General features: G+C 41.4%; 1 protein-coding gene across 1 annotated transcript; it reads right to left on the reverse strand.

Annotated features, from left to right (window-relative positions):
- Positions 1-2,313: 2,313 nt before the first annotated feature.
- Positions 2,314-17,985, reverse strand: ywhag1 (3-monooxygenase/tryptophan 5-monooxygenase activation protein, gamma polypeptide 1). The gene is made up of 2 exons (XM_083768062.1): positions 17,754-17,985; positions 2,314-5,044 (listed from the first exon to the last, which is right to left on the reverse strand). The coding sequence occupies exons 1-2, from the start codon at positions 17,838-17,840 to the stop codon at positions 4,385-4,387; spliced, it is 747 nt and encodes a 248-aa protein (XP_083624188.1). The 5' UTR covers positions 17,841-17,985; the 3' UTR covers positions 2,314-4,384.
- Between the last annotated feature and the right edge of the window lie 1,446 nt (positions 17,986-19,431).

Below are 19,431 nucleotides of genomic sequence, written 5' to 3' on the forward strand. Positions count from 1 at the left end.
CCACCGTTAACCCGGTCGATGCCAAATTTTGCACACACACTCCCTGGATGCCAACGATGAACCTCTGCCCCAAACTTTCCAGAACGGCCTGTTATAGCGCCACCAAGAGGCCGCTTTGTGCAAAAACTTCACCGTTAACCCGGTCGATGCCAAATTTTGCACACACACTCCCTGGATGCCAACGATGAACCTCTGCCCCAAACTTTCCAGAACGGCCTGTTATAGCGCCACCAAGAGGCCGCTTTGTGCAAAACAAGTTTTTGCACAGTACACCTACAGATTTTGTCCAAACATCACGCAAATTGGTACACAGTCTCTCTAGAGCCATTCAACGAAACGGGTCTTTCAGATTTATCACACTCCATCCTGATTGGTTAAGATTGGCTTCCAAAGTTCACAGGAGTGCTCAGTTTCAAACAAAATGCTGCAAATCATGAACACATCGCGTGATTTCCGTGAAATTGTGCACCCACATTCCCACTAGGCCGAGGACGAAATGCCACATGAACAATTTCAACTCAGCCTCAAGGTGGCGCTATAACTGGCCGAAAAGTGTTTTTACCTCTAACTGCACGGATCTGTGGATAACCTGGTGGAGACCTGTGCCCGGAAGGGCACTTTTTCTAGTCTTTAATCCTGCTTCTATGACAGGCAATGGTCAAAAGCAAACAATGAAACAAAATTAAAGCAGTCGGTTGATGTAAAATAAATGGTAGGTTAAAAGCAAAGTGATCAAAACAAAGACAAAACATAATATACAATACTAAATAAATATTAAATAATCAATATGTTATTTCTGTATCTTTCTTGAGGCTGTTGTGTGCAGTGTCCTGCAGACTCACTTGTTGGATTTGTTTTTATCAGTCAATACCAATATCCCTGTCAAACTATTTGTGATGATTTCATGACAAATTACATCCGGTGTGAGTAATCATTTATCTAAAGTGCAACACCTTTAAATTGACCACTTTGTCACCTTGTGCATGACCCCACTGCCCTATATCAGCCCTACACAAAGATATTCAGACAATATCTAATATGTAAGCACAACTGATTTCAGGGATATTTACAATAATCTGTGTATGCAATATTGTATTCACAATTATACAGTATACTAATTGTATCTATTGATCAGTCTATCAATCTATCTATCATATCTCATGTAGAGCTACCCATTAACTATACTGTATATCTAATCACATCCTTCTTGTCTCTAACTGCATGTGGCATATTTGCGGCAACTCCTGAAAAATAGAACATTGGCGTATCGGAGCGTCAGGCGAGGCGTGAACGCGTCGGACGCCGCCGGTGTGGGATAGGTTCATTGAAAATAACGGAGGCGGCTGTTTTGACGCGCGGCGTTCGCACGGTGTGTGTATGGCTTAAGAGGGCACTTTTGGAAGAAAATAGCCGTTACGACGCATCGAGAGCTTGTAGATCTGCTATTTTCCGATGACATGGATTTCTAAACAAATTCTTTCAACGCAAAAGGCTGCCTTCAAGATCAGGAGTTCAGAAAAAATGTATTCTCGGGTATGGCATGGAATGGAGAGGATGGCATTTGCATTTCTTTCACCATAGTAAATGCTGCATTCATGGTCTGGAGAGGGCATTTGTTTTACAGACGGGTAAAAGGGCAGGGCTGAAGCCCCCTTTGATGTCTATGTGTGCACGTCCCTGGTTCCTGGCCAGAACAAACCTAGAGATGACTATCCACAGGGGTTCTTTGTTTGTGGAACTATTTTTTATTCAAAGACTTTGTTAAAATGTGTGACCTACATGGATCCACTAATGATACCATGTGGAACCAGGCTCTTCAGTAGTTGTGCCTCTCACAAGTGGTTTGAGAACACACAGTTGATCTCCACTGTATCATAACGGTTCCATTTAGTACCGTGAATGATTTTGTCCGCATTGTCTGTTTCATTCAGTGACATTTCTTAACTCACGTCGTGGATCAACAGTGGCTTGAATGGTTGTTCATACAGAGTTGCGGCAGAACTTGAAACATTACGTTCTTATCTAAATAGCAGCTATATCAGCCAGGAGGGTGAACGCTTCAAAGAACCACTTGGTTCTTTATGTTGGTGAGTTGGTTATATCATAATTACAGTATCATGTTCGGAACGTTCTAAATTGCACGTTACAATTGTCTACTGTAATAGCACCAATAATAATTGTCGTGATTTTGTACCAAATAGTGTGACCTTTGTCTATTAGATTTTAATCTAGTTCGGATTGGACAACATTTTGTATCTTGACTATCATTATTTGACTGAAATTGAATAATGGGCAGCTAAAGGAAGCTAGAGAAACAATAATGGTCCATATACAGGAAACACCAATTCAATATTTTGATTACAAAATGTGACTGAAAGATCAAAAACACAGCAGAGTTCTGATCTTTTTCCCTTAGTAAGAATTGCATGTCACCATAGCAACGTCCATAACAGATCAATTTATTGTTAACAATCACTGTTTTGGTATAGCGTACTTCAGCAAATGGAGTAAAGAAAACACAGATTAAAAGAAGGTCTAGCTAACAATCCAATAAAAAGAAATAAATAGAAAATAATCAGATTAATGTCTAGTGATTCCATGTTCATATGAATACATAACATCTACAGTATAAGTTAATAAATTCAAGCTACTGTATAAATACATCACAGCATGCACAATATTGTATTATGGAGAATATTGGAGCAGTTATCATCTTACACTGAAGAAACAGTATAATAGGCAAGTGCATTTCTTGACCAATAAGAAACTTAACACAAAGAAAATCCACAAACCTCAAATCTGCTTTTAGATCTTCCATGTAACATTGCATGTGCTCTGTCCACAAATTACACATAGCCCCCCAATCAAGTACTGTACGCGATTCCAGTCGACCCTGTGCCCTTTCAGAAATCCTATTGATAGTTGTGAAGATAAATTACGGTAGGCAATTAGGGGTTATGTGTTTGGTGACTTGTTTCAACAATTTCTTCCCAAACCAGAATCTTTAAAATAGTATTTTTCCATTGATTTTGGTTTGATTTCAATGAATGAAATGGTAATTCTACAAACATAAAAGAGCCAATAGAAATTGTTATAGTAACAACAATACTGACAATAAGAATTAGGTGCCCCAAGACGGTTAATTTATTTAATAAAAAGCACAGCAGCAGCACATGAGAAACAAGTTGCACTACCCAGCAAGCACGGTCAGGACCTGGACGAATTAGTGACGTCTCCACTGGGGCCAGATCAAGTCAAGCCAAGACAGATCTGGCCCAGAATATCACCTGATTTCAATCAACATAAATTCTGCCCAGTGCCCACTATAAGACGGACATCCTGGATGAATCAGAGAGAGTCCAATCGAGGCCAGATCAACTTAAGTCATATCACAACTAGTCAGATCTGGCCCAGAATAAGCTATATTATTTCAACTGGTGAAGACGTCTTGGAAATGACGTAAACATCATCCCCATTATGGGCTGTGATCTGGCCTAGTTCTGAACGTCACCAGAGTCACCGGAGGACGTCATCATGACGTCATTTGGCTTGCTGGGTAGGCTTTACTTCATGAACTTGTATTTTAGTTATACAGTATGACTGTGACTGAGCTGGACACATAACCTGACACAGAGCAACCGAAACGTTTTGTATGTATGTTCAAAACGGAGTCGACCTGCTTCTCACTCAAGGACCACGTTGCTGTGCATCCAAGTCCCATGTTGGTACGTCTCTGGTTACTTGATAGAAGTTCGGTTTTTCCGCAACCTCTCTTCTCTCTATAACTAATTTGCAACACACTCTCTTTCTTTCTGTCTCTCATTAAGCAAGGTGATGCATTCAAGGTTTACTCTTAAATTTTCTTGTTGCTTCAAGCGTCAAACTTTATATCGAATGCTCCTCCCTCACCAAATACAATAAGACAGCTCGGCTTCCTTTGCAAAATAACAACAGTCTATGCCTAGTGTGAAGGTATTATTACCCAGTGGCCACACTGTGAAGAATGACATACCCCTTGCTTCTAAGTGGTAGTTTGGCAAATGTCACAGAGGCTATCGAGAAGGATTTTCGTTCATTTCTTTCTTTTATCATAACTTCGACTAACTAAAATTGACTGCCCTCATCCCACCGTTTATTTAATTTTACTTTTAATTTGTGGAAAAATAAAGAACAGCGGCCGCATTAGTATCACCAGCAAAAGTGGCTTGCCGATGCTCCATCAGCCCCCCTTTTTGTTGTCGTTTTTAATTTCTAAGAACGTTTACTAGTAGTATTTATTTATTATTTTGTTGTCGTCATTATTCGTGAGCGCGTGTTGTGTGTGTGTGTGTGTGTGTCTGTGTGTTTTGGCAAGAAAGAAAGAGGTCTTGGTCGGGACTTTTTTTTAGTTGTTGCCTCCCTCGCCCCCTTCCTCGTCCTGCTGGTCGCTCGTCCACAGCGTTAGGTTGTCCCGTAGCAGCTGCATGATGAGCGTGGAGTCTTTGTACGAGTCCTCGTTGAGGGTGTCGAGCTCCGCGATGGCGTCGTCGAAGGCTGTCTTGGCCAGGTGGCAGGCCTGCTCGGGTGCGTTCTGGATCTCGTAGTAGAACACGGAGTAGTTGAGCGCCAGGCCCAGGCGGATGGGGTGCGTGGGCTGCATGTGCTCCTTGCTGATCTCGTGCGCCTCGCTGTAGGACCTCTCGCTGGACTCCACCACGCCGGCGCGCTTCTCGCCCGTGGCCACCTCGGCCAGGTAGCGGTAGTAGTCGCCCTTCATCTTCAGGTAGAACACCTTGCTCTCGTGCTGCGTCTCGTTGCAGTTCTTGACGAGGAAGCCGTCGAGGAGGCTGAGTACGTCCTGGCACACGGCCTCCAGCTCCTTCTCGATCTTCTCGCGGTAGGCGCGCACCATCTCGATTTTCTTCTCGTTGCCGTCGGCCGACGTCTTCTGCTCGATGCTGGAGATGACGCGCCAGGACGAGCGCCGCGCGCCCACCACGTTCTTGTAGGCGACCGAGAGCAGGTTGCGCTCCTCGTTGGACAGTGCCTCGTTCAGCTCCGTCACCTGGAGGGAGAGGACAAAGGATAGCGCTGTTGATTTCGCCGACTAATACTATGACAAAAAAAAACGTTCGTCAACTATACCTTTTTTCACTGACGAAAACTTAATGGAAACTAAGCTATGATGACTAAAACTAAGACTAAATATATTGACAATTTCGTCAACAAATAAAAACTAGACTAAATGTTAGGAAACAACTAGTGGACAAGAGATCCAGTATAAGTTATTTTACACTTGATTTCATCCTGAAAATAGCAGACGAAACAAGCTCACAATGCATCGCATTGTGAGCTTGTATGTATAGATCGGCTATTTTCAGCAAGTGTAAAATCAGTCATTACGATGGCATTAAGGTCTGCCAAATACATTTTAGTCGACTAAAGTCGACTAAAATGACTATAGTCTAATGTCTATGACTATATTCTAAATGAAAACTAAATAGACTATGACTAAAATTAAAATCAAAATTTGCTGTCAAAATCAACACTGCAAGGAAGGATGCATTGAAAGGCGTTACAAGGATGTAATCTCATGTACTGTTTTTTTTTTTTTTTTTTTTTTGCAGGCTGTCACCATGCAACAGCCGGGCTGCGCCATATACTGTAGCAGTAATAAAGTTGTTACTGATTACTAAACCAACACTTTAAGATAAGTCGCCAGATGTAAGACAGAGTGACAATGATAAGCAGAGAGAAGAAATCAGACCCGTCTGAACTGAGTGGTGCTGTAACTGTACTCATGCTGTAGTACTGTACTGTACTGTACTGTGCGGTAAAAAACCCTATTTTCGTGCTTGGACGGACAGACACACATACACACAGACGTACGTACATACAGTACATACAGACACACATTGCTAGCACCACTCAAAAAGAGAATGGCCACTACCACTCCATCGAGCAGGTTGCTGACATCATCCCGAGGTTTCTTCTGCGCTGAAAGATTTATTTATTCATTTTGACAGGCCAGTGTCTGGATGATTTCACCTCTATTCTACCCCAATGGGAAAGGCATCTTCACACACCTCAATATACAATCAACATCATAAACAGTATGTATTTTATATACTGTATCATCACACACACACACACACACACACACACACACACACACACACACACACACACACACACACACACACACACACACTATATGAGAGAGAGAGAGGAGAGATTGCTGTTTTCCGCTCTTGCTTTGTCTTACTTTTGTTCACTCAACCAAATGTTGGGTCACAACCAGTGTTGGCTATCGTTCATTTCTAAAGTAATTTTGGATTACTGCCATTAAAAAGAATCCTGAGACTTTACAAGATTATGCACTGAGAAAAGTTGTTAGATTTCTTTTACAGTCAATTAAAACCCATTTTCGAATGCTTGCACATTGTATTACTGCCTACCGTCATTGCGCCAGTTTATCACGACCCATATTAATTAACTATGGTTAAAAACAAGAATGATATACACCATAGACAATATCCCCTTTACACCTCTCTTTATTAACCAATATAATTCGCCATAATCGCCCGCCTACACGTAGGACTGGACAGAAAATCATGCCATATAGGCTACAACAAATAAGCTTGTACGCCTTTTTCAATTTAACCAGCAGCGGCTCACACACACTGCTGCACGCTTTTGCGATCCATTCCGGTTAATTTTGGGGTGAATTTTGGGGTCTTCAAAATAAAACTTCCGGCTGCAGGGAAGAGACTACAGACCGAATCAATTATGTCAGTAAATGATTTAACAAAGTAACTTTAACCTGTGGGTCATATAACATAATCTGCTTCTCTTAATAATTCCCCATAGACACACTTATCAGGATAAGAACCGACATTTACAGTGCCTCTGATATGGGTAGGGCTTAAGTCATGGATATAGCCAGAAATTAACCGGCAATCTTTTCATCATGAGTTTCTTTTAACAGTATATTTGGGGTGGAGGGGGGAGGAGTGCACTTATTTTCTTCTTTTAGAAAACGCTAATGTTTTAGTAAAATGTTCACACTGAGATACAGACTAGCCACCTCCCCAGCAACATCGCAGAGACAGTAAATCCACCATAGTACTAATCGTGTATAGCTATACTTTGCTCTATACTACTCCAAGCCCCATCCTGATAAATGACCATAAGCAATATGTAATGTAACTGTAAAAGGCAGCCCAGCAGTGTACTGTAGTTCAGCGCTAGAGTACGAGGTCAGAAAAACAAGCCCTAAACAACCTCGCTGTAAAAACATGTCCGTCTTTGTTTCCAGGGGCCTGTGCAGAGTGTGCAGAAAGCCCTGACGGAAGCTATGGTGCAGGGATGACAATAGGCCTCTGTCTGCCCATAAAGCTCATCAATTGCACTCGCTCTCTCGTGACTCATTCTTACACAAGGCTGTCAACTTCCAAAGAGTTGCATGCTAATACAAATAAATGCCAGGAAGCACAGTCAATATACTTCCCCTCTGACAGATCTGTTTTCATTCATATCAACAGTCAGTGTAGTGTGTGTGTGTGTGTGTGTGTGTGTGTGTGTGTGTGTGTGTGTGTGTGTGTGTGTGTGTGTGTGTGTGTGTGTGTGTGTGTGTGTGTGTGTGTGTGTGTGTGTGTGTGTGTGTGTGTGTGTGTGTGTGTGTGTGTGTGTGTGTGTGTGTACATAGTATAAATACTTTTATAGCTAAAATAGTATATAATACATTTCTATTCTACGTGTGTGCGTACACACACACAAACACACACTATAGACGTTAAGGTTGAGAGGCTGACAACAAGAAGTCCCTTTTCCAGTGTTTAGAGGCCAAGTGCATGCCATTTGATTTAGTCTTCAGCTCGCCATTCATCTGTCTTTTTCCTTCCATCCTTGCAATCTTCCTGGTCTTCATGTGTCTCTGTTAAAGTGATGTGACAGACAGCCCCCCTCCCCTCCCCTCCCCTCCCCTCCCCAGCCTGCCCTCTTTCAGGCTGCAGAGCACAAAGGCGGCATGCACTATCTGACGTCATGAGCAGTGTGAATAGGCTTGTTAAGCACTGGAAAGCATGGGGGGGGGGGGTTACATAGCATAGCAGTGAGTGTCACTAGTTAGTAAAAGTGTTCAGTACAAAGGTTCTGCCCTGAAAATTGTTCCGTTTCTGCTGAGTTTTTCTTTAACCCATTTTGACCTGAGATCAGATTAAAAAAATGGCTTCTACATCCTGACAGTTTTCCGAAAAAGCTATGTTTCTATGTCAGTCGTTCGATTTTTCAAAAATAGCAGACCTACAAGCTCGTAGCGCGCCACTCGGTGGCCATTATTGGCCATTATGACAATTCATAATATATATATATGCATTGGAGCCTGTGATGCATTCTGAAGTAGCTAGTAGTAACATTTAAAAGGGTAAGGGCACACAATTATGCTTACCGGTAATTCAACCTTACAAAATGTTTCTATTTCTATTCTGGAAGGCCTGTACAGTATGTTTTCTACTTTGTCTTTTCATGCCAAAGTAAAGTACTAATCAAAGACTGCCTTAAATTTCCTTTAGCTATGCTGCATCATCATTTTGGATTAATCTGCAAAAGGGCTTGAAACTTGAACTTTTTCAGCTGATGATATAAACAGTTAAGTATGGAGGACAGTTTGTTGCTTGGATGCTCTTTGCTCAAGGTCCATATAGCAAGACACCTTTTATAATCCATTTGGAAGTCTGCAAGAACTATATGAATGACTCAATGCACATTGAACCAGTAAACCTATTCAAAGTATTAATAGTGACTTTGCCACAGGGACAGTAAAACGGTTGAATGACTGCTCGCTAGCTAACATCGTTAGCAAATGTCCTTGTCCAATAGTATACTGATGTGTAGTGAGTTGGATTGGGGATATTTGTGTGCAATCATGGAAGGTCTATCTGACTGATCACTAATCTATAAATTTTACAGAACATCCAAGTTATCATGTCGAGATGTGAACATCTTGGACATGCTTTTCTTAGAAGGAAGTACAGTACATGGTACAGGAATAATGTGAATTGCTATTGCGTGTACCACATGGGCTCATGCCTGAAAGCGAATCAATGGTTTGATTACTGTGTGACATACATTGTAGTAGTCTATTTGGCAACACTTCCTGTACTCTAGCTCTGTTGTCTATTTGAGCAAAACCACAGAAGTACCTCTCACAAATTATTACTGCAAGGTCCTGTAACCCCGCCAAGTGCCAAGGTTATCCTGTAAACTTATAAAGCAACGTTTTCAGAAAAAAGAAAAAAAACTACATGTTTCCGGTGCCTGCATCATTTTGCCGGGAGTGTCGGCCCACCACCGCAGAGTCTAGGGGTTCTAATCCAATTGTTGTGCAGGAGGAGTGGGTCAGAGGCACTGCATCCTCTGACTGGGGGCTCCTCACTGGCAGGTGAGACAGTATGAAACAACAGTAACAACATGCAGAAATGTGTGTGGGGAGGAATTAATTAAGACTAAATTGGGGGGCCCTCTTTACACAGAATGCTTTGGTAAGTGTCTGGTTTTCTCCTCATAAAAGGAATGGTATGGTTTGCTTTACATATCAGCCAAGTTCTCCTTTAATTTCCGTGTAGTCTCTAGACAAAAAGTGGAATCATAAGATCATAGATCATAGTTCATAGATCTCAAACAAGTCAGTTATTCATTCATGAAGAAATAATGTGTTCCAAAGGGACCATTCCATTGGAACAAACGGTGTACATTGCCAATCTTGTATATGAATTGGGTTGAGCTGCATAGCTAGACAGAACTGTGCATGTGTGATACACCTACTCCTTTTGCTGACCAAATAACAAACAAGCTATTCAGCAGTTTGTCTATCCTGTGCAGCCTAATCAATAGCCAAATTTTGATACAAGGGTATACGGTGGTTATGTTGTTTCATACCTTAGCTTAGCCTTGCATGAAAACAAATTTGAACAAAAATACTATTGACAATTCATTGGCAAAATTGCCACAAAAAAGCCAATAATGATCTGCTTAGATTCAATATATGTACTGAACGTCTAGGACAAAACTCGGGCAGACTACCGTATGTTCAAACTTATAGGGTGCTGTATAAAGGACAGTTTATCTACAAAAGACACACACACACACACACACACACGCACGCGCGCACGCATAAATATATCTATACAAGATATCCCTTGGGATAGAATTTATACCTGCAATATAAATTATAATAATAATAGAAAAGTATAGATTATAATAAGTGCACTTCTTCCATGTTCACAGCCACCTACACATGCTTGGTAGTCCAATTATGCTTATTGCTATAGACGCCAACAAGCAATGCATCCTCATATCGAACAAACATTTCACAGAGGACTCCGTGGACTGATTACTTTGTGTTTGACATAGAAGCAGTGTTGCTATGAATGGAAATGTACATCAGTTATACACTATTATACACTATAGTTATACACTATTTCAAAAAAAGCAACGAACCCAGGACCTTCTAGCTGTGAGGCGACTGTGCCATCGTGCCCCATCTGAACTGTGTTTTTAATGAACAGACTGAACTGATCCATTTCAATTAGACTCTCGTCTCTCACTCTCTTTCTCTCCCCCCTCCGGTGTAGATCTGCCTTTTTTTTGCAGCGCCTGTGTCGGCTACGTCGTGACTGCACGTTGTCAATGAAGTTGAAGCAGACAGTAGCCTTGTAGCTAACTAGCTAACAGCTATGGCCATGGTGATGTTGTTAGCCTGTTGCTCAATACTAACCACTGTTTCACTCGTTGTCTTTTCCTTTTCTTTTCTTTTTCATCCCATCGCCCAAGCCTAATATATAGCATGCGTGTAACTAAACTTTTGTTAGGCGCATGCTCAATTCATTTAATGTCCAGAGAGCTCTTTGTAAATTTGGATATGTCAATCAATGTATTCTGTAATGTATCAGACCTGTTAAAGACCCACAGTGGTCGTAATGTCGTCATATACTAATAATATACCTATTGTTGTTCAGCACCTGAAAGGTTTTTGTTGGGATGTGCGTTCTTCTCTAACTCTATAATCGATGTATTTAACATCTTGCAATCAAACCTTCTTTCCAACCGTAAAAATCCATAAAGATAGACAAAAACAAATTAAACAAACATTGAAGCAACACACTTCATGGCAGCAGCAAGGTGTGGCCTTCCCCCATTACACACCTGGCCACAATCATCCCTTCCCAGGTATACATTGGTATCCACCACCTGTGGTGCTTATAAAGCCACACCTATGCACCATGAATAATAATAATAAAAAAAAAGCTCCAACACTAGTATTATTTGTAAATATGCAAAGAGAGAGGTCAAATATTGACTGTCACTGCACTCTTCTTTTGTAGGGGGGGGGGGGGGGGGGGGGTTAATGAGTAGTACATCAAATAGGTACTTCTTCAGTAGGCAAATCCATTGCAAGTAGGCAAAATTATGCTACAAGCTTACATTCCCTCCCCACGTATTGCTGACAGGCCTGTTTTCAAGGGGAAGAAAATCGAAGCAAATACTATAAACTAAATTGCTATTTGACCTTGTAAACTTCTAAACTACTCTATCTGACTTGTAAAATGATATATTTGACTTTACAGCAAAATCTCAATACAGCCTAAATGAAGATTTGGGCATCAAACACACCGTAATTGTTTTCTTAGCTCAAAACTGTGTCCTGTATGCGCTCTGCTCATAACACTCCGGTTCCGGTGCGGTAGGGAGGGAAAAACAAATACAATTTCGCTGGCTTATGTTGTCTAGGGGGACGCAGGTTTTAGAATCTTAATATCTCGGATTCTTCTTTTTGGGTTTGATTTGCGGCTCATTTCTCTGAACGATATGATCCTCTGTTACAAAAAGTATGTTTTGGGTGGATTAAATGACAATCGCGGAGTTATATAGCAGAGTTATATACAGTATAATAGAGACGTCACCGGATTTCTCCTCTCATCCACTTGCATTGAGTTGCTCACCCAGCGCATGAGGCCGTGTTCGAACCAGTGCATTCTGGGATTGCTTATGGGCCATACGTGAACGCGCTGGGCCGTTGATATCATTGCGAACGTTCACGTATGGAGCATGGCGTTCACGTATGGAGCATGGCGTTCACGTATCGAGCATGGCATGTGAGCGCACGCAATGCATAGTGCTTGGCCCATAGTGTAATACCACTTTCGGCCACCATATCTTTTGTGCTTCAGTGTTTCCTCTCGGCACTCGGTGCCGCGCTATGAGCTTGTAGATCTGCTATTTTTCAACAGCTAAAGTATAACATAATGCTTAAAACACCAAAAGGGGTTCCCGTCCTGAATGGGTTAAATGACTGGATGATGCTCTGAGTCACCACCAGATGGCGCTGTTGGCGGTAAATGAGTTAAAGTGTTGCAACACAGGTGGTATAAAATAAACTGATGTAGTGGGGTTTGAGATGGTGGAAGAGTCTTTTGTGTATGTCCTTGTTTGATGCGTTTTTGTTCTGTGTTGTTGGAAAGTTTTCTTGTTGCTGTGTTGTGCTTTGACTGTTTGAGGACCCCTCACAAATGAGATGCTGCATCTCAAGGGGCTTATCCTTTAGTGCAATTTCAAAATAAATAAATAATTTAGACTAGACTAGAGAGGTATCAATTCAGTATATATTAATTACACAAATATTTACCTTGTATTTATTCAAAATTAAAAAACAAGGCGTTATAAACTGGACAGGAGAGTCATGTCTGGCCTAACAATGAGGTTATATCTTCCCTTCTTCTCTGGAATCCTGCCTCAAAGCAGACCAGAGGTAGAAGACTGTCGTTCCTTGATGTCATCGCTAGGGACACATGCATCAGTATGCAGGAACTGGGGATGGAAAATTTAGCAATGAAGGATGGGAAAGTCTGGCGTGGCATTGTGAAATCCATGATCTCGACCGCGGTCAAAAAATGATGATGATGGGCTGTCAATGCCAGAAAGTAGTTTTTTGCCACTCAGTAGGTGTTCCTTCATAACTTCCGGGTATGATGATGATGTCACGAGCATACCCTCTATTAGGATATTGAGGAGAAAAAAACCTTTGGACATTTAATTACATATTTATTCATGAAAAACACAAGACGGGGGGTATAATATGGACTAGACTTAGAGAGATGTTACTTAACGCATTACTAAAATAATTATGATGTAGAAATAATTAATGAAAAACACAAGGTGGGGCACGGTCTGGGCTAGATGGGTATATTATGGGCGAGCCTATATTATACCCGGGGTATAAACTGGTCTGGACTAGCCCTCTTTAACCCTGCAGGTATAATATGGCTGGGGGTTTATTTGGGGCTGTTACACTGGTAAATCACTAAAGAGTATATCGCACCGCACCGGCACGTTTCTATCATAGGAATACATAGAAGACAGCTGGCGCTGCCGCCTCAAAAGGCGGTCTATGGGGACACAGCCCCCTTACTTATTGTCAGTGAATGGCCCTCCATCATTGTGATTGGCTCGGAACCACCCAGCCAGTTTCACTAGGAAATACACCATGAGATGGTCGCGGAATGCCATTGCAGCTGTTTTTTATTCTGCATTTTTAAAATGTTCACAATTGACTAAAGACACAGTGACATCACAGGATGACCTTGATATAGTTGTAGTAGCAGTACAGACGAAGAAAGAAGAAATGTTATGCATTTCTTATTTATTAAATTAAATGAATAATTCAGACAACTCAACAAATCTTAAAATTCTGTATCAGTGGAGTAAATGGACTGCATTTTTATAGTGTCTTTCTAGTCTGTCCGACCCTTCAAAGAGCTTTACAATGTACTGTACATCAAATTCACCCATTCACATACATTTCACACACCAAACCATGCCTTACAACCTGCTCATTGGGAGCAGTTAGGGGTGTCTTGCTCAAGGACACATCTACACTTAGCCAGGAGGAGCCGGGGATCGAACCTGGAACCTTCAGATTCCAAGATGGGTTGCTCTACCTCCTGAGCCACATGCCGCCCCCTAGGCTATTACTAATATAGCCCTGTAAAGTTTACAGGTTTCTCATATTGGGATGGTGTGTTGTTAATGTTCACTAATAAGTAGCAGTGTCCCATAGTACTAGACAACATTATTTTGTTAGAATTCTTATATGAACTAACATAAAGATTTAGGTAGAGGGCGGCTAGACCGCTAATGTAATTAAAGTTAAAGGCGGTGGGAGCTGAGAATTGTAGCAATAATAACATGTCAGTCTGTTATGATTCATTGATTACATTAGGTATAGTAAATCTTTTTTTTTTTTTTTTGCGCAAACAATGAAAATGAAAGCAATGACAATTTACTTTTAAAATGTTCTAAAGATAACAAACTCTTGATAATGTGTACTTTGGCATTTCTTTATCTGTATACACAGTATCTGAGGGAGTAGCCCACTGGGCGTTTTATTTTGTAGAAAGGAAGGTGAAGTCAACCTCTCTAGTATTATATGAATTAATTAGAAATTTAAATTTGAAGAAGATGATATTAAGGAAAAGTCAAGAAGATATGTTATATATAAACACATATCTAATGAATATTTATGTCATATAGTGAAAATACATTCAGTTTTGTAAACGGGGGGACAGAAGCCTTGTTAGAGTTGGTGAGTTCCCAGTCTTAGAAATTGTCAGCATAATGTTTATGAAGTTTGGAACTATCAAACACGGATAAATCATAGAATATCAAGTTAATGTTTCCAATTTAATTTTGACTTTAGAAATGTATCTAGCATACACTCTAGCATAAATATACCTCTTGCCCCTTCACTCTAATAAGAAATGTTATACTCTTTAAAATAATGTTACCTTGTTCAGTTTAAACTTTGAAGTGCATACGTGACTAAACCAGCAAGCAAAATGGGGAAAAGAAAATGTAACTAGAAAAAGTGCCCCTCGGGGCACAGGTCTCCACCAGGGCAGGTCAGGTTGTGGCCTCCTGGTGGCGCAATACTAGGCCGATGTGAAAAGGGTGACATTTCCTAAACGCCTTGGATGGCAATTGGATGATTTGAGTCATTTAGTTCCAAAAATGTGTTTTGCAAAAAAACACCTGTTGGTGGCGCTATAACAGGCCAATGTGAAAAGGGTGCGATATATTCAACAAAGGGAATCTACCAACGCGCCTCAAGCCTAAAACGGCTGATCCGGTGCTTCACAGGTGCAAGGACATCAAAGTTGCATAAGGAGAAGAGACTGGAGCGGCACGGACATTTAGAGCCTTTTATTTAGGTGCTAAGTATACAAAACGTTTTGAATACTCGGCACCTAAATAAAAGGCTCTAAATGTCCGTGCTGCTCCAGTCTCTTCTCCTTATGCAACTTTAATGCGATATATTCCTCAGCCTAGTAGGAAAGTCTGTAAAACATTTCACGTAAATTGCACACTCATGATTTGAGGCTTTTCTTCAAAACGAGCCAATCCTGCAAACTTTGAAAGCCAATGTTAGCCAATAAGGATGGAATATGAAATATCGGACAGATCTGTCTTGAACACATGACTATAGAGATAGTGTGTAACGATTTGCAGGATTTCTGGACAGAATCTGGAGGAGTAATATCAAAAGAATAGTTTTTCAAAAGTCGGCCGTTCTGGAAAATGTGGGGCAGAGGTTCATCATTGGCATCCAGGGAGTGTGTGTGCAAAATTTGGCATCGACCTGGTTAACAGTGCCGGAGATTAGCTGGTAACAGACGGACGGACACACGCGCACACACACACATGTACACACACACACACACACACACACGGACGGACGGAGTGCAAAACATACTCTCTCCCCATGCCTTCGGCCTGGTGGAGACAACAAACTACTGAAAGATGACTAATATTCCATTTCCATTGGGTGGTGATTGCTATATGTCCATGTCTGCAGTGGCAAGGGATTCCCCTCAGATGCAGGGCGAGGCAGCCGAGCAGACACACCCTACTGCCCAGTGCCACTACTGCAGAGAGACTGGCTGGGTGAGGGGCAGCCCTCTCTGACTCGGCATAAATCTGAGGGGTGGAGCCAATCCCCCTCTGACATTATACCCCCACCTGGTCCTAGAGAGTAAGTGAGGAGTCACTGGCCTTATAGTCTCCTACTCTCCAGTACACTAAACACTGACAGACAGCAGGCCACAAGATTTTACTTGTTGAGTCTGATAGTTGAATTTGTTGTAGCCAGAATGGCACGCCGGCTGTATCCCTGCTTGCTTCCTCCTCCAATTTAGAGAGGAACAGTTATTTGTGTATGAAGGCTTTCATGGCAGAGGAGGTAGCCTATATGCAGTGGCAGCATTGCCCTTTTCCCGCAAAATAATGCAGATATGAGGTCCAGGCCTATAGTCAGAATTCCTTATGTGTCAATGCGGTAGCAACCATGATGTATATGTCATTGTCAGATCATGTAAGCATGATCTATGATCAAAATGATGGGTATGAAATGGTGCACTACTGTGGTAATCACAGTAGTGCACCATTTCATGCCCAGCATTTTGTGGTTGTGAGCCCTACTGGCGCTGCATCTTGCTTGGCTGATGCTGCGACACGCCTCATGTGAAAACCTGCTCAATCGCCGAAAGAGGTCGAGGATGCGAGAGTGCAGTTGTTACACAGCATCATCATCATCGACCAGTGACCACACTTAAGCTTGGAAGAAAAACATAAAGGGGGGGAAACGGTAGCGTTCACTGCAGTGTGGCAATTACAGGACACTTTGGCGAGGTTTCCACTAACGCCCACCCACGTCTGGAAGGTGAATGGTTATTCTTATTATAAACTGATGTTGCGCAAATCGATTGTGATCAAGCTCCTTCAGCCAACGTTCTTTTCACAAATGCGCAGTGTAGCTTTGGGGGCGATTCGGCGGACCCATTGACTAATGTGTCTCCACACAAAATAAAGATGAAAGTATAATCGCAATATGTTTCTCGATTAGCATCTTCTAAAACGGAACGTGGCCATTCTCAGCCCATACGATGTCACTCGTCATGGTACCACTTGCCTTGTCCTCTATGCGCATCATTTGTCGTTATTATTATAACTATAAGCCTACAGTAGCTGGCTAGCTGCTCTCTCCAATATTCATCTTTGCGTAAAGCCTTTTATTTCCTTTTCGTCTTCAGATCAGTACGTGGTTAAACCGAGTGCTAATGTCAGTGTGAATTTCACGCTGTATTTCTTTCAATCATTTAACAATCATACAGCCTGTCTGGCAAAAGGCACCGCCCCAAGATCAAACCGTCCGCAATTGCCCCTCAGTCAACCAGTTCACCGCAGTATAGTACATCGTGTAAACTAAACAGATAAAATAGATAAGATGATCGGTGGTTCGTCTATGTAGACGTCTACATTTAAAGAAATAATATCTATTACACGAATCGTCGGATGCCAAAAAATGAAGCAGATGCCTTTCCTTCCTGTGGGGTTCCAACTGATGTTGCTTTAAATTACATATTAGCAGCACGTTTGACAGTTCAAAAATGACGTGTTCCTCATGATCGTGATCTTTGATGATAAGTTTCATACACCAGATTTATTTGACATCGTCTGATTCATTCAACTGCCCCCATGGTACCCTATGGAGACAAGCTAACGTCTATATAGTTAACAATAACGTGCTCCGATATTTCTCACATTTCAAGCATTACCATATTTAAAAATAAATATATATATATTGATGAGGTTGACCATAATTCATAATAAATTGATTCAGAGCATACAAATGATCACAAAAGGTATAATAGCCTACTTACCGATTTCATGGCAGCTGCCATATCATCATATCTTTCTGCCTGTTCAGCCAGCCTGGCCTTCTGCACCAGTTGCTCACGGTCTACCATTTTTTTAGTAGTTTGTATAACGTGATCCTAATATTTTCTATCTAAATAAATGTGATTATATGGTTATTTTTTATTTTTTTTAGAATGCAGTGTTAATGGCACCAGGTCTTGTTGCTGCAGCTGCTGCCTGCTGTCTGCGCGTGGCGACGGCACACCCCTCCCCCTCCGAGCACTTTCGCTGGATGGTGTCACCACCCAAAAAGGCGTGTCCTCACAGAGTGATGTAACCGTTGTAACATACCGGTAGCTGATATAATTCACACATCCCATAGCCCAGACTGACAGGTTCGCGCTGTGATTGGCTATAGTTGGTCGTCAGGCAAACGCTTAAAAAGAGTGTACTATAGTTGCTAAAAATGCAATAGACCGATTCCGTACCGGTTTCATGGTCGCAGCCTACGTATTTCCTGTAGGCGGATCCGCCATAGCTGCGGGGGAGATCAGCACGTCTTTCATTACAGTGAATGTAAAGTGTCTTGTTTTCGTTGGCTCACGTTACGCTAATTGATAACTCTATAACGTTACAAAGATGCCCAAAAAATCGGGACGAACGTGTGCAGTTCATGGCTGCTCCAACAGTAGTGGCAAAATCCAACTCTGGAAAGAAACTGAATGTCAAAAACACAAACCTCTACATCATGAAGATTGTCCATGCCAAAAGCCATACGGTTTGCACAGATTCCCTGGGCGTGCAGAGGACAATGACGTGCGCCAGATGTGGATAAAAAACATCAACATAAAGGACTTTGTTCCCACAAAGAACAGCACGGTAACTTTTGGATACTTTTTGTTAGTTATACCATTAATGCTAGCATGCAGCCCCCATTGAGGAGTGAAATGTTATCTCAACTAGTTCATCATTGTTAGTAAATAAGTCACCTGTGGCTTGACATTATTGTGATTAAATACTAGGCTATTTGGACAAACTATGACAGTCTAATGAACACAAATACTGCAGGACACAGTTGTATGGTAGGGTTCTACACATAAACAAACTTCATGGAAAGTTGGAAACATCTGGGTCTAAATTAGACCCAAGTAGTGAGTCACAACAGTGGCTGAATGTTGACAATCTAGTCTACCCCCTATGAAATGGTGCAAAGCAATGTACAACGTCCACTCTATGAAATGGCTATGCCACCATTTAGTGGACAGTATTTTCTGAATCAGAATAAATCTTTATCACATCACAAGGTGGGTAAAATTATTAGTTGAGAAGGCGTTTTTGCAGTCAAAATAGAGGCATAAAGTGCATAATATAACTAATTGCATAACATGATACATGAAACCATTTAGTGGACAGTATTTTCTAAATCAGAATAAATCTTTATCACATCACAAGGTGGGTAAAATTATTAGTTGAGAAGGCGTTTTTGCAGTCAAGATAGAGGCATAAAGTGCATAATATAACTAAATTGCATAACATGAAACCATTTAGTGGACAGTATTTTAATGCATTATGAGTTATATCTGGTAGCCTACCAGTATTTACTATTCATCCTAATTATTCTATCTTTAGGTGTGTGGAGTACACTTCCCAGATGGGAGGCCAACAAAAGAACACCCGTATCCAGTTCTGCAACTAGGATAT

The sequence above is a fragment of the Protomyctophum parallelum genome, assembly GCF_964188405.1.
Source record: "Protomyctophum parallelum genome assembly, chromosome: 1".
In the NCBI taxonomy this organism is placed as follows: domain Eukaryota; kingdom Metazoa; phylum Chordata; class Actinopteri; order Myctophiformes; family Myctophidae; genus Protomyctophum; species Protomyctophum parallelum.